Source organism: Pimephales promelas, chromosome 20 (genome assembly GCF_988280905.1).
Source record: "Pimephales promelas chromosome 20, fPimPro1.hap1.1, whole genome shotgun sequence".
Classification (NCBI taxonomy): domain Eukaryota; kingdom Metazoa; phylum Chordata; class Actinopteri; order Cypriniformes; family Leuciscidae; genus Pimephales; species Pimephales promelas.
The window spans coordinates 15,677,838-15,690,723 of NC_142788.1; the positions used below are offsets into that span (position 1 = coordinate 15,677,838).

The window sequence follows — 12,886 nt, forward strand, 5'->3', positions numbered from 1 at the left end:
TAAGATCTTCGTAATATTACGCATCTGCTTTCATATCAACGCTCGTCATCCCTCACGAGGCTCTCAAACAAACCTCACGCACCAGAATCCCTCTCACTATCAGCAGCAGCATCAGCAGCAGTAGCACCAGCACCCGCCCCGTCGACTCGACTCGCCCTCCCAGGCAGCGGAGCACCGCTGTGGCGGAGTCCTTGACGGGGACGAGCACGGGTAAACACGGCAAAACACTGCTGTTTACATGAAGGCAAGCTGATTCTCGCCGGAAGGCTGCTACAAGGTAAATGTAAAACGTTTTTGTATTGCAGTATGTCATGCAAATTGTGCTGCATCTTTGTAGCGAAGGACTCCTTATGTCCCGTGTGTAGGACACACCAAGGACTGTGACGCGCCAGATGCACGTTTCTGTATTTCAGCTTTTCTCGTGTTTATCATTTTATCATACCGAGCAAAACGATATCTTACATTCGCACGCTAAATTATGTTTATTTGCACCGTGTTTGCACACATCTTTTTTTCCCGGTGTTTAGATGTGCGCGCGCACAACAGATGATTCGCTGCAGCGAGCATGCGTGTGTGTATCTTGCGTTTGTTATGGTTTTGCCTCTATTGCGCTTTCATACTGTGCTAATCATAGGACTGTGTTTCATAACTTGAAATTTATCGTTTCCCAGCCCTGTAAATTGGTTTAATTCCTGATTTGGGTTGAGCACCTCTTGTGCGCTGTGAGTCGTGACAGGGACAGTGTAGTTTGTACGGCCTAGGGTGTAGTATGACCTTGCATCCCTGTAAGGACTTGCCAAATTGCAGCGAAAGTGTGCCCTAAGAGTGGATTTGTGAGGATCTAGAAAGATCATCATATATGTAGTCTTTCTCACGTTAAGAAAGTTTACATAATTTAGAATTACAACCAGTCAAAGTAAACTGTACAGAATGTCTCGGTGCATCACTATTAATCCCTTTACTCTATTTTATATCAAAATTATCACCCTCTTCTTTGCAGGATTCTATTTGTTGCTCATTGACTTGCCATTGAGCCTGCTTGCCTTGCGGTTGTGTAATGTCAGCATCCCATCTGTCTGTCTCAACACATACACACCAGCAAGGAAAGCCAATCACACCACTTGTAGAGCTTACGTTCTAGAATAGTGGCTGTCTCCATGGTGATTGCTCTACATCCTCTCAGCATTCAAGCTAATCTTCCAAAACATTTCCTTACCACATTGGTTTCAGCCTTCAAAGAGAGCACTCAATATATTTCACTATGGGAGGAGCCAGTGAAAACAAGTCACATATTTAAAAAGATATATTTAATTTCACGTCTTACTCAAAAAATATTCAAATTAATATGCAAATATTCATATTTTTCTTAATTAAATCAAAGCTAAAATAAAATATATTTATTAGATGAAAAACTTTTAAAGTGGTCATGACATGAATTATTTAATTTGCCTTGATCTTTTGACATATAAGAGATCTTTATTAAAATATCCTGCAAGTTTCAGAGCTTAAAATGTCCTCTTCATTATAAACAAAGTATTCATTTAATCAAGCTCCAACAGCTTTATTAACATTATAAGTGAACCTCATGGAACATGTTAAAAAAATTAACTTTATCTAAACAAAAATTTGAAAAAATAAATTACAACTATTTACAAATTTTAGTCTAGCTCTCATTAGATTTAGGAAAGCATAACATAGGCAGACCTACTCATTTTCATTGTGAGTGGTACCAGATAAAACACATTCTGAAATGTATTTATCTGTTGTTACATTTCTAAATCGCATTTTCTTCTGTAAAAATATTTCTATACAACAATCATACTGATCATGACTGTTTACTCAAGGATTTGTTCACAAATTTGTATTCTGATTGTCTTCTGACTGTTTTCTCAATTTAAATTATATAAATCCATGTTATTTTAGAAATATTTATATAGCCTGGCTACTGTTATGATATACTAATATTTTGAATTATCTTTTAATTAAAGATTTTCCATTTTCTTTTTCTTTTTAGATTAAGCTTTAGTAATTTTGTGTTTTTATATTTCTAATTAGCATACATTTATTTTGTGTTTTAGTCATTTTAATTCTTCAACTACAATAGTCTATTTCAGTTATTTAACATTTGTGAAGTTGTCCATCTAATATTTAAAGTTCAAGATTTTCCATCCAATATTTATATTTTATTTTTTTATTTCTTCAATATTTATATTATATTTTATAGCTGTATTTCAAATAATAAAAATATTCTTTATAGTTTTAGTTATCAATAACATCACTGAAATAATAACTTAAATTTCTGTCTGTTCCTCAAATGTGACCCCAGAAGTCTTAGAGCATTATGGATTACTCTATGGTGCTGCATTTATATTTAGTTTTGTTGTTTTGCAGCTGGACAGTCATGGTCACTGTAAACTGTTTTTGTATGAAAAAGACCTGCATGAAGAACTTAGTTGACAAACAGATCAATCTGTTGTGTTGCTTTGTTCTTTTCCATATGCTTTATATTCAAGACATAATCTGCTTGAGAGAAGCAAGCCACCAGTATGTGATATTTGGTTATTGGAATATTTTGAGAGGTAGACATTCTTTCTGCAGTGATACTCTATGGTCCAGTTTCGCAAACAGGGCTTATATTAAGCCAGAATTATGCCTTAGTTCAATTAGGCAATTTTAAAAATGTGCCTTAAAAAAATATTCCTGATGTGCATCTTGAAACAAAACAATGGCACTGACATATTTTGCAAGTGCAAGTTGCTTTCAGTTAAAGCAGATCAAACATGCATTTTAGTCTGGGACTGTCTGTGAAAGCGGGAGTAAAAAGCTTAAATGTTGGCTGTGATAGACAAAAGAAGTGCTGGGTCATAATAATCGCTCTTCTGCAGCTTTCTGCACATTTCATTCGACAGCAGACAGAGGTCGTCCAGTGCTGATGACACTGTAGCATGACGCAGCAGATTTCAACATCAAAATGTAACCGAATCACCAGTGATTATATAGTATCTTTATTTAGCCTAATAAAAATTGTTGTAAAGAAAAATCCTTGCATAAAATAGCCAAAAAACAGTAATTGTGTATTTCATGCATTATGCTGCTACTATCTGTATAAGCTACACTAATACTCACCTACAGTATGATATTTATGTTTGCAGTTGTGCGTTTGATAAGAAAGTGAGAACTATACAGACGGAATAAACTGTGTGAGAGACTGAGACACTAGTCTTCTGCATCGGTGCAAAGTTCAAGCAGATAGGATGGATTTAGCTGCTGCGCTCCTACATTATGACTCACACTGCGTCAGAGGGAGACCACAATGTCCCGAAACTGACTCAGCGGTTGCACATTTCACAGCAAAAGTGCTAGGTTTCTGTTGTTTTGTTCATTTTTGTCACCCAAACCAACCCCAAGTGTTTGAAAGATCATGTCATCAAGGAGAAGGATTGAGTTACTTTTTTTTGTGAGTATATTGCTGTTGCTGCTAATACTGAGCTGTGCCAATGGCTTTTTAATTATTTAGATCATTAATCCCTCTTCTCTTCACCATGTGTCTCTGGATGCACTCTGTGGCAGAAATAACTTTTTTACACTCTTAGAAGCAAAGGAAGGTCTCTTCTATATAGTTTTACTTTTTTACACATTCAACTTTCTTTAACAACAAAATGAAGACTTTGAAATATGGCATAATAGGTTCATCTGTCACACGCTTCATACACTGACCTAAAGGATTATTATAGGAACACCACACTAATACTGTGTTTGACCCCCTTACGCCTTCAGAACTGCCTTAAATCTATGTGGCATTGATTCAACAAGGTGCTGAAAGCATTCTTTAGAAATGTTGGCCCATATTGATAGGATAGCATCTTGCAGTTGATGGAGATTTGTGGGATGCACATCCAGGGCACGAAGCTCCCGTTCAACCACATCCCAAAGATCCTCTATTGGGTTGAGATCTGGTGACTGTGGGGCCATTTTAGTACTGTGAACTCATTGTCATGTTCAAGAAACCAATTTAAAATGATTTGAGCTTTGTGACATGGTGCATTTTCCTGCTGGAAGTAGCCATCAGAGGATATGGGGACATGGTGCCCATAAAGGGATGGACATGGTCAGAAACAATGCTCAGGTAGGCCGTGTCATTTAAACAATGTCCAATTGTCTCTAAGGGGCCTAAAGTGTGCCAAGAAAACATCCCCCACATTACACCACCACCACCAGCAGCCTGCACAGTGGTAACAAGGCATGATGGATCCATGTTCTCATTCTGTTTACGCCAAATTTTGACTCTACCATCTGAATGTCTCAACAGAAATCGAGGCTCATCAGACCAGGCAACATTTTTCCAGTCTTCAACTGCCCAATTTTGGTGAGCTCTTGCAAATTGTAGCCACTTTTTCCTATTTGTAGTGGAGATGAGTGGTACCCGGTGGGGTCTTCTGCTGTTGTAGCCCATCCGCCTCAAGGTTGAACGCGGAAGCACAGAGGATAGAGTAAAACAAAAATTTTAAATAGAATTGTTGAGTTTGTTGCCCAGCCATTAACGAAAGTCAGTGATTATAGTATATAAAGTTAACTATATTGATACTTTTCTTCTTGTTGGGCTTCTAGGATACCATTCACTCCCATTATAAAGCTTGGAAGAGCCAGGGTATTTTTGAATATAACTCCGATTGTTTTTGTCTGAAAGAAGAAAGTCATATACAACTAGGATTGCTTGAGGGTGAATAAATCAAGGGGATCATTTCTTTTTTAGGTGAACAAACTCTTTTAGGGATTCCCATTATTTTATGGATTTAGTTGGCAAACATGTTTAACAACGTTAAACATCATAGTATTATGCAATCATTTAAGACGCCTTATATAACGTTTTTGGCATAAAGGTTCTTTAAAACGGAGTCAAGAGGTCTAGGGTTCTATATTGAACTCCACTGAACCTTTTTTTTTCATTTGCTTGTTTGTCTGTTTCTCTTAATTTACAAATGCTGCATCAGGAATGAAAACATTTTTAGAGCAGCGAGACCTTGATATCTCTGAGTTGTCCAAATGTGAAAGTCAAATCTCTATTACTGTATTTCTGTTGTCTGCTCCACCAGCGCAGAGTCAGAGACCAGCAAGTCCGTGTCAGCACAATGTTAAATTTATTACAGCTCCGCAAGCAATGCTGCTGCCAGGTCTGCTGAGTGTGAAGAGGTCAGATAGATTAAATGAAATGGGCAGATTGTTATGTTTCCTTTTGACTTTGATGGCATGATCTGCCTCACTTGATCAGAAATAAAAAAAATGAGAAAATGCGCAAACATTTAGTGGATGTCTCAGAGGGACAGTTCACTTAAAACCTATTTTTGGGTGAACTGTTTCTTTAATAGTATTATAAACTTTTTTTTTCCTTTTTGACTGTACCTTCTTGTGACACTGCTGTTTAATGAGATTAGGGTTATTTTATGGTTTGCTTTTCCTCGAGTCAAAATGACTTAAATGTCTGTGTTCTTGTGTTTCATTCAGGCTGGCTGCAGCTGAGCGTTTCATCCTGTGTTGACAGGGAGGAGGACAGATCCAGCTGAAGAAGGAGAAAGAAGTGGAGAGGACTGCTGACTCCATGTCTTCGCCTTCAAATAAAAGATCTGGTTCTGGATCACGCAAGTAAGGCACATCTTTTGTCTGTCGTTTATCTTCTTTCAACCCAACATTCTTTCAAACTCGCAGCTGTGTTGGTGCTTTGCTGTAATATCTAACCCATGTACCCGCTCTTAATCACACTAATGTCTGTGCTGCGGTTTAATGACCTTTTGAGCTTCAAGTGCTTCAATAATCCTCTCTCTCTCTTCTGCTGCTGTCATTAATACATCAGATGTTTAGCTCTTTCAATTTATCTCCCTGCTGTCAAGATTTTTTAACTGTAGCACCACAGACATAAGACCTTTCATTCATTTGCACAGAGTAAAAAGTCTGCTATAGACTTCCTAAAAAAAAAATTATATAAGAAATATGTATCTGATTTTTCATGAAGCACAATGATAAAGCAATATTTTAAATAAACTTACATCAGGTTGCTATCTAAAACAGTGTGCTTCTCAGAAATGTTGTCATACAGTAAGTAAATTTAAACTACAATACTACATACCGCTGTGTCTCACTTGCTCTTTAAAAAAAAACTTTTTAGCATTATTTTACATAACGGTTGTAATAAAAAACTATAAATGACAATTGTATGAAATATACAACAATGGATAAATGGAAAAGTTGTAGTTTCCACACACTTTCGGTTAAAGCCAAGCCAACATCAGTTCTGTCTGAATACAGATCATTTTGTCACTGCATATGTACCAGTATGGGCAGTGGGTATTCATGGAAACAATGCAGTAGAGCCCAGCTCTGTGCCTCTGTCTCATCTCTTTCCTCAGATTCAACCTGCTGAAGGCCCTACAGCCTAAGCACCGCTTGCAACAAATGCTGTCGTCTCCCACTGCATCCCCTGTGTGAGACTCTGATTCAGTACCCTACAGTATAGGGCATGACTATAGTAGACAACACTGCTGCACTGGGCATTCACACGCCAATTCAACACCAGTTTATTACCTGATTCCACTGATGCTGATGTTGAGGATCTGAGAGGGCAATTCTGATACTCTCTGGTCTTTGACAGAGGCTCAGAGGGAGTTAATAATCCGGGAATCAGTCCCATGCGTAGGCATTTTGGCTCTGACTGAATTGAAAATCTGAGACCTACAATGAATGTGATATATTCACAGTGATTCTAATGAGTGTGTGGCGATGCAGTGCACATATTCACTACACCGCATTACCCGATTTTCACTTAATAAGTCCATATCCCTGGAAACATGATGGACGTACCTGGTCTGTCCAGCTATCCTAGCTGCTTTTCAGTTTCCCTTTCTTTCCTTGCTATCATTATTGATAGCAGAGTCCTCTTTTTTTCTCTCTCTCTCACTCTCTTGTTTCCTCAAGCACGCTTTGTTTGTGTCAGCTGTTTCACTTTACTTGTATTTTCTCTGCTTTGCTCTCACCTTAACCATGACCGTGGCTTGCTTTCATGGTTAGGTAGTTCAGCTAACCTCTTACAGCCCACCAGTGGTGGTCCTGGTGGACAGTATAAAGTGACTTGTCACCGTAAATGTGCTTTTATGATTGGTCTGTTTTTACATTTTAAATCTATTTTGAATTTATATTTGGACCAGTGTTTGAGCATTATTAAAATCTTAATGTATTTACTTATATTTAAATATGTAAATTTATTTTTAGGTTTTAAGTTTTTCATCGAATATTTATATTTTAGTTATTTCAATTAATGAAAATGAAAATGACCATTTGATATACTTTTGCCAACTTAAAGGAGAACTCCGGCACAAAATGAACCTTTGGTCTAATTACCTAGTTGACCGTTCTCTGAGATTTGTTTTCATGATAATCGAATGTAAAGAGTTTTAGTCAGGGTAAATGGAGTAAAAAAAAATAGGCAGAGTAAAACTATTTTTTTTTATATAATTTTAGTATATTATTATTGCATACTTTTTATTATTTTATTATTTATTTACATTTTATTTATTTACTATACAATTAATACATTTAATTTGTACAGAACTATTTTCATAGGCGCCACAAAAAATATTATTTTAATGTGTATAAATTGTGTAATATGTGTGTATGTAAAAGTAAGAATGGAAAATAATACACCAGAAATATGAATGACAAAAATGTATATGTGACACAAAAAGGCTGTTTATTATTTTGGCCTGTAAAAAAATATATATATGGCTGGTGGATTTTTTCATCTACCAGTACCCGTGGCAAGTCGTGAGCCAAAAAGTTTATTTTGGACCCTCACAGCACACACGAGCATGGCACAGCGGCCAAAAACACGCACAGGAGCATGGCACAGCAGTCAAAAACAGTACACAAGCATGGCACAGCGGCCACAAACACGCACACGAGCATGGCACAGCGGCCAAAAACACGCACACACCAGCATGGCACAGCAGCCAAAAACTGCACGCACACGACCATGGCACAGCGGCCAAAAACACATGGACACGAGCATGGCACAGCGGCCAAAAACATGCACACGAGCATGGCACGGCCAAAAACACGCACACACGAGCATGGCACAGCGGCCAAAAACACACGCGAGCAATGCATGGCACAGCGGCCAAAAACACACGCGAGCATGGCACAGCGGCCAAAAACACACGCGAGCATGGCACAGCGGCCAAAAACACACGCGAGCATGGCACAGCGGCCAAAAACACGCACACACGAGCATGGCACAGCCGTTAAAAAACATGAACACTAGCATGGCACAGCGGCCAAAAACACACGCACACGAGCACAGCGGCCAAAAACACACACACACGAGCATGGCACAGCGGCCCGACGCACACAACACTAAAGAAAAAGGACCATGACCAAACCACATTAGAATACCGTATTAGAATATATACTACCGGATTATAAAGCGCACCTTCAACGAATGACCTATTTTAGAACATTTTTTTCGCCTTATAGTGTGGAAAATACGGGTATGATAAAAAGAAGCGTGACCTACCTTATTGAATCAGCAGCCGTTGCATCAGCGCGCTCTTCTCCGCTACCCTTTCAATGATGCAATCCGTGTCCAAAGAAACCAGAGTCTCTTTTTCGATTGCCATCAACATAAAGGCTTCAAGATGCTCCTCCGCTGTGCTCCTTAATCGATTCTTGATGAATTTTAGCGTGGAAAAGCTTCGCTCACATGCAACTTGTGTCACAGACAGAGTTAACAGAAACTTCTATCAAAGTCCGATTAGATGGTATGGGGTCGGCTTGTCCCAGTGCGTAGCCAGGCTAAGTAGTTCACCCTAATGCCTCAGGAGTTGCTCTGCTATCGTGTCTGATCAGTTTGGCGCTCAGGGCATTGAGTGCGCCTGCAGGGTAGCCTAGCGTTACATTTCAAGTCATTGAAATTCTGGTGGGCGAAATCTGTGTATAGTTCTCTGTTTTTAGCAAAACGTCGGGAAATACTTTCAATGATGGTATCCAGAATGACATTGTGCACGTGTACCTCATACTTGCTGTCAGCATCTGATATGGTTGTGTCATCATCACATAACTCGCCTGGCATCTTTCTTGTCTTCTTTGGTCTCCGGTTTGGCAGCGCATGTTCCACCTTTGCGTCTGTCTCTCACACACACTGGCCCTCATTTATCATTCTTGCGTAGAAACGGGCGTATATGTTGGCGTAAATTTACACTCCTCTCACCGCCTGATTTATGAAGCTTTGCTGAAATCCAGGTGTACGCAATACCTGCCCTTGATCAATCCGGCGGCTGAAAACGATCGTCATTAGAATAACACTCCCCTAAATATTCAAGTCTCCGCTCCCCCCACGCCCTCATTTTACGCCATGGACACACGGAAGACGGCAAAGAAGAGAAACTTCTCTGACTTGGAGCCGATGACCTATCACAATACATTTTTTTACAGCACGTCTTTTGAATTAGCATTTAATTTCGATTCACGTCACATGTAGGCCTACAATGGTGGTGATGATGATGATGTGATATGAAGTAGCCTACCATTCATTCACATTAATAATTGCATGACAATTTTTAATATTATTATTATTATTATTTGTATTAATGACGCTTATTGATATTTAGATGAAGGATGTTGTTATTATTATTTCTATTATTATTATCATTTAAAAGAAGAAGAATGTATTTTTTTATTATTTTGTCAGTCTGAATTATTTTTTGGTCATTGAAAGCCTTTCATCACCGAACCCAGTCCGTCCCCACCTGCCGGGGATAATCCTGAAACGTCAGGGTAAAGCGCACAGGCTCGCAACTGAAGGAATAGGCAGGCTACATATGCTTACAAATCAAATGCTTTGGTAAAGTCACAAAATTCATTGAAGTCCACGTTGCACAAAAATAAACACCGAAGTTTATAATTAGCCTACTATGTTGTTGTTGTTTTTTTTGATGGCCAATCTGGCCAATTAAACGGTTAATTACTTCCATTACTAGCATTATACGCTAAACAGTTTTTTTTAGAGATAAAACTCTTTACATTCGATTATCATGAAAATAAATCTCAGAGAACGGTTGACTAGGTACCAATGTGTTCTTAGACCAAAGGTTCATTTTTCTCCTTTAACTAATGAATATGGACATTTATGACCTGGTTTTGTCTAATAATTATTGCTGATATTTCTATTTGATATTGCTTTGATAGGATTTTTAAAGCCTCTGCTGCAACTGTAGCTTTAAAAGGTCAACTGAGTTCATGCTGATAACGATATCAAAACTCACTTACAAAATTGAAATGAAACAGACCAAATATCAGCTAATCAATTCCCGACTATCACTAGATTCCAAGTTATCCATCATGAACGCACCACTCTGCACCACTTAAAAGAATTGCTTTCATTCAATGCTGCTAACCTGCTTGTTCCCAAAAGAGAATGTTTCTGGGAGATTAAAAAGCCATTATGCTCTAAGCTACCCTATGATCCATTGTTTCAAAATTTGACAGATGATTGTGTACTGTTTTTCCTCAGCTTTATGATTTTGGTAGGCTATGTGAGGTCAGGATAAAACTGCATGTTCAGGAGGTCATTTTTTTGTCTACATAACACTAAAGATAAAGATAAAGGAAGTGTAATTCTGTCAAAAAATAATTTAGGAAACCTTTGCACAATATGTCCAGCATGTCTATTATTCTCGTAAGTGTGGCAAAGCGGTTCTAATCCTAGCTAGCCCTTTGCTAGTGTTTCTGACCAGAATTAATTATAACAAGCTCCCTTTTATCTATCTCGCTGTCTAAGACTCAATTAATTAGTCAGACAATCTGTTAAATAAACTGTCAGATCTGCAATAAAAAAACAACTTTCATCTAAATGTTAATTTTAATTGGATGTTTTAAATGGATTTTAGAATGATGCCTACCCAGAGGTTGCTTTAACCAAATATTTTGTACATTTAAATTATTTACAATGTTATTATGAGTGTATCAAAAAGACCAAATCTGCATGTATATGTGTTTTTGAGGAAACTGAAAAAAAAGAGATAGAGCATAATTGTTACAACCCAGTGCGTAAAAGTGCTGCATAATGACTTTTTGTAACACAACCTCTACTTCTACCCAAATTCATCCCATATTTATAAGATTTCACAGAAAATGTCCACAGAAACATTTCTTTGAATATCTACAAAACAGGTCAAGCTATTAAGGTGAACTTTAGGTGTGTGCTACTACCCTGTGTAATGGTTCCATTTTGTTTGTGGGTCAGTTTTGACTATTGCAGGTTTATAGAGCTAGACTACACACCCATGGAGTCAGGCATTATGGTCTCTATGAGACAGAGCAGAGGATTTCTGACACCAAAGTCCCCGGAACGCCACTGTCGGTCAGCGCTCCATTATCCCTCTTTCTTTCATCAGTGCTGTCTCTTTCTCCTCCTTTTTTCTCGTCATGCATTTCTGCACTTTTCTTTGTTCTTTGTTGTAGTATTGTGTCAGCATGGATTCAAACTCTTCAACCACTGCACACTATCCCTATAATATCCAACTTTTGATTTTATTGGGGGGGTTAAAGCTTGAATTGCATATGTGCGTCAAAGTTAATACGGATTTCATATTTGTGCTGTGCAAAGTAAATCTTTTGCTCTCATCAGATCATCAAAATGGAGCTGCTGTTTCTGCTCTTCAGCTTCTATATTTTTTCTCATAATTGATTCATGATTGACATTTATCATGATATTTGCAACAGCTTATAATACAACTGCTTGTATTATTTTGCAATTTGTTCCGTTTTTTTTTTTTTTTTATGTGAGCTGTTTGTCTTTTTCTTTTTTACATCCATAAAAGATGTTTTCTCCAAAACGGTATCTTTAGAGACACGTTAGTCATTTTGTATCGGTGAGCATGTTTTGTTTTGTGTTTTGTGGAATTGCATTTTTTGTTTGTTCATGTAAGTGTGTGTTTGTGTGTTTATACCTCGTCTCGGGTCCTCTTAAGTGGCTTTGAAGGTGACACTGAGTTTGTGATTCTGTTATGGCACAGACGAAGTCCAGCACCTGTCAGTAACCGCGATCCCTATGGAAATGCCTCTCTTAGCAGCAGTAGCAATTCAGGGTCATGCAAGGGCAGTGATGGAAGCCCAACCCATAGGTGAGACACAACTCACCCAGAGATCAATGATGCATTGCTCCTTTTCAAACGTCTTCTTTCTTGTTTGTTTATATATTGTATTGTTTTTCTATATACCACTTTTCTCATTCATATCAGGCGTCACGTGAAATACACAGCCTGCAATGATAACCATGGTATCCGGCCCCCTCCACCCGAGCAATATCTTACTCCACTGCAACAGAAAGAGGTGTGTATCAGACACCTGAGAGCACGGCTTAAAGAGACCATCGACAGACTGCAGGACAGGTAAGGCATGCATCATTCAAATGAGGACCAATGCACTAATGATCTCATCTGTTTTTTAACAGAAATTAATTAAACTGGTTCTTTTATTTGAAATTGTTATCCAAATTTGCACTTGGTTGATGATTTCCAGACCGTGTAACAATTACAAAGACTGATTGACCTATTCAAGTTGCTTACCATTGTATATTAGCATTTAGACTGTGCAATTTGTCATTTATTTCCCTCTAAGGCAAGGCCTCGGAGCTAAACATTTATTACTAAACTGTTTTTTAATGGCAGCCCCCATTTGTCTAATAGCAATGATCATATAAGTGGTAATGCATTCGTAAAGGTGATGTGTGTAATGAGTTAATCACTTGAGCCATAAAGGCCACATGAGTAATGTCGAGCCACCGAAAAATGCACAACAACACTGTTGATTGGCTGGCATCACAAGAACATGCAGTGGCAAA

General features: G+C 38.2%; 1 protein-coding gene across 11 annotated transcripts in view; it reads left to right on the forward strand.

Moving 5' to 3' along the window:
* Positions 1 to 12,886, forward strand: part of snphb (syntaphilin b) — a 19,153-nt gene continuing 6,267 nt past the window's right edge. The window contains exons 1-7 of one of the 11 annotated variants that reach the window (XM_039651965.2): positions 1 to 277; positions 4,310 to 4,366; positions 5,503 to 5,640; positions 6,402 to 6,476; positions 11,288 to 11,404; positions 12,060 to 12,167; positions 12,285 to 12,434. In XM_039651965.2, the coding sequence (XP_039507899.2) occupies positions 5,597 to 5,640; positions 6,402 to 6,476; positions 11,288 to 11,404; positions 12,060 to 12,167; positions 12,285 to 12,434 (494 nt within the window). In that variant the 5' untranslated portion in view covers positions 1 to 277; positions 4,310 to 4,366; positions 5,503 to 5,596. Of the gene's footprint in view, positions 278 to 4,309; positions 4,367 to 5,502; positions 6,477 to 10,072; positions 11,159 to 11,189; positions 11,405 to 12,059; positions 12,168 to 12,284; positions 12,435 to 12,886 lie in introns of those variants that run through there. The other 10 variants (XM_089124564.1, XM_039651966.2, XM_039651964.2 and 7 more) reach the window with 10 other exon arrangements.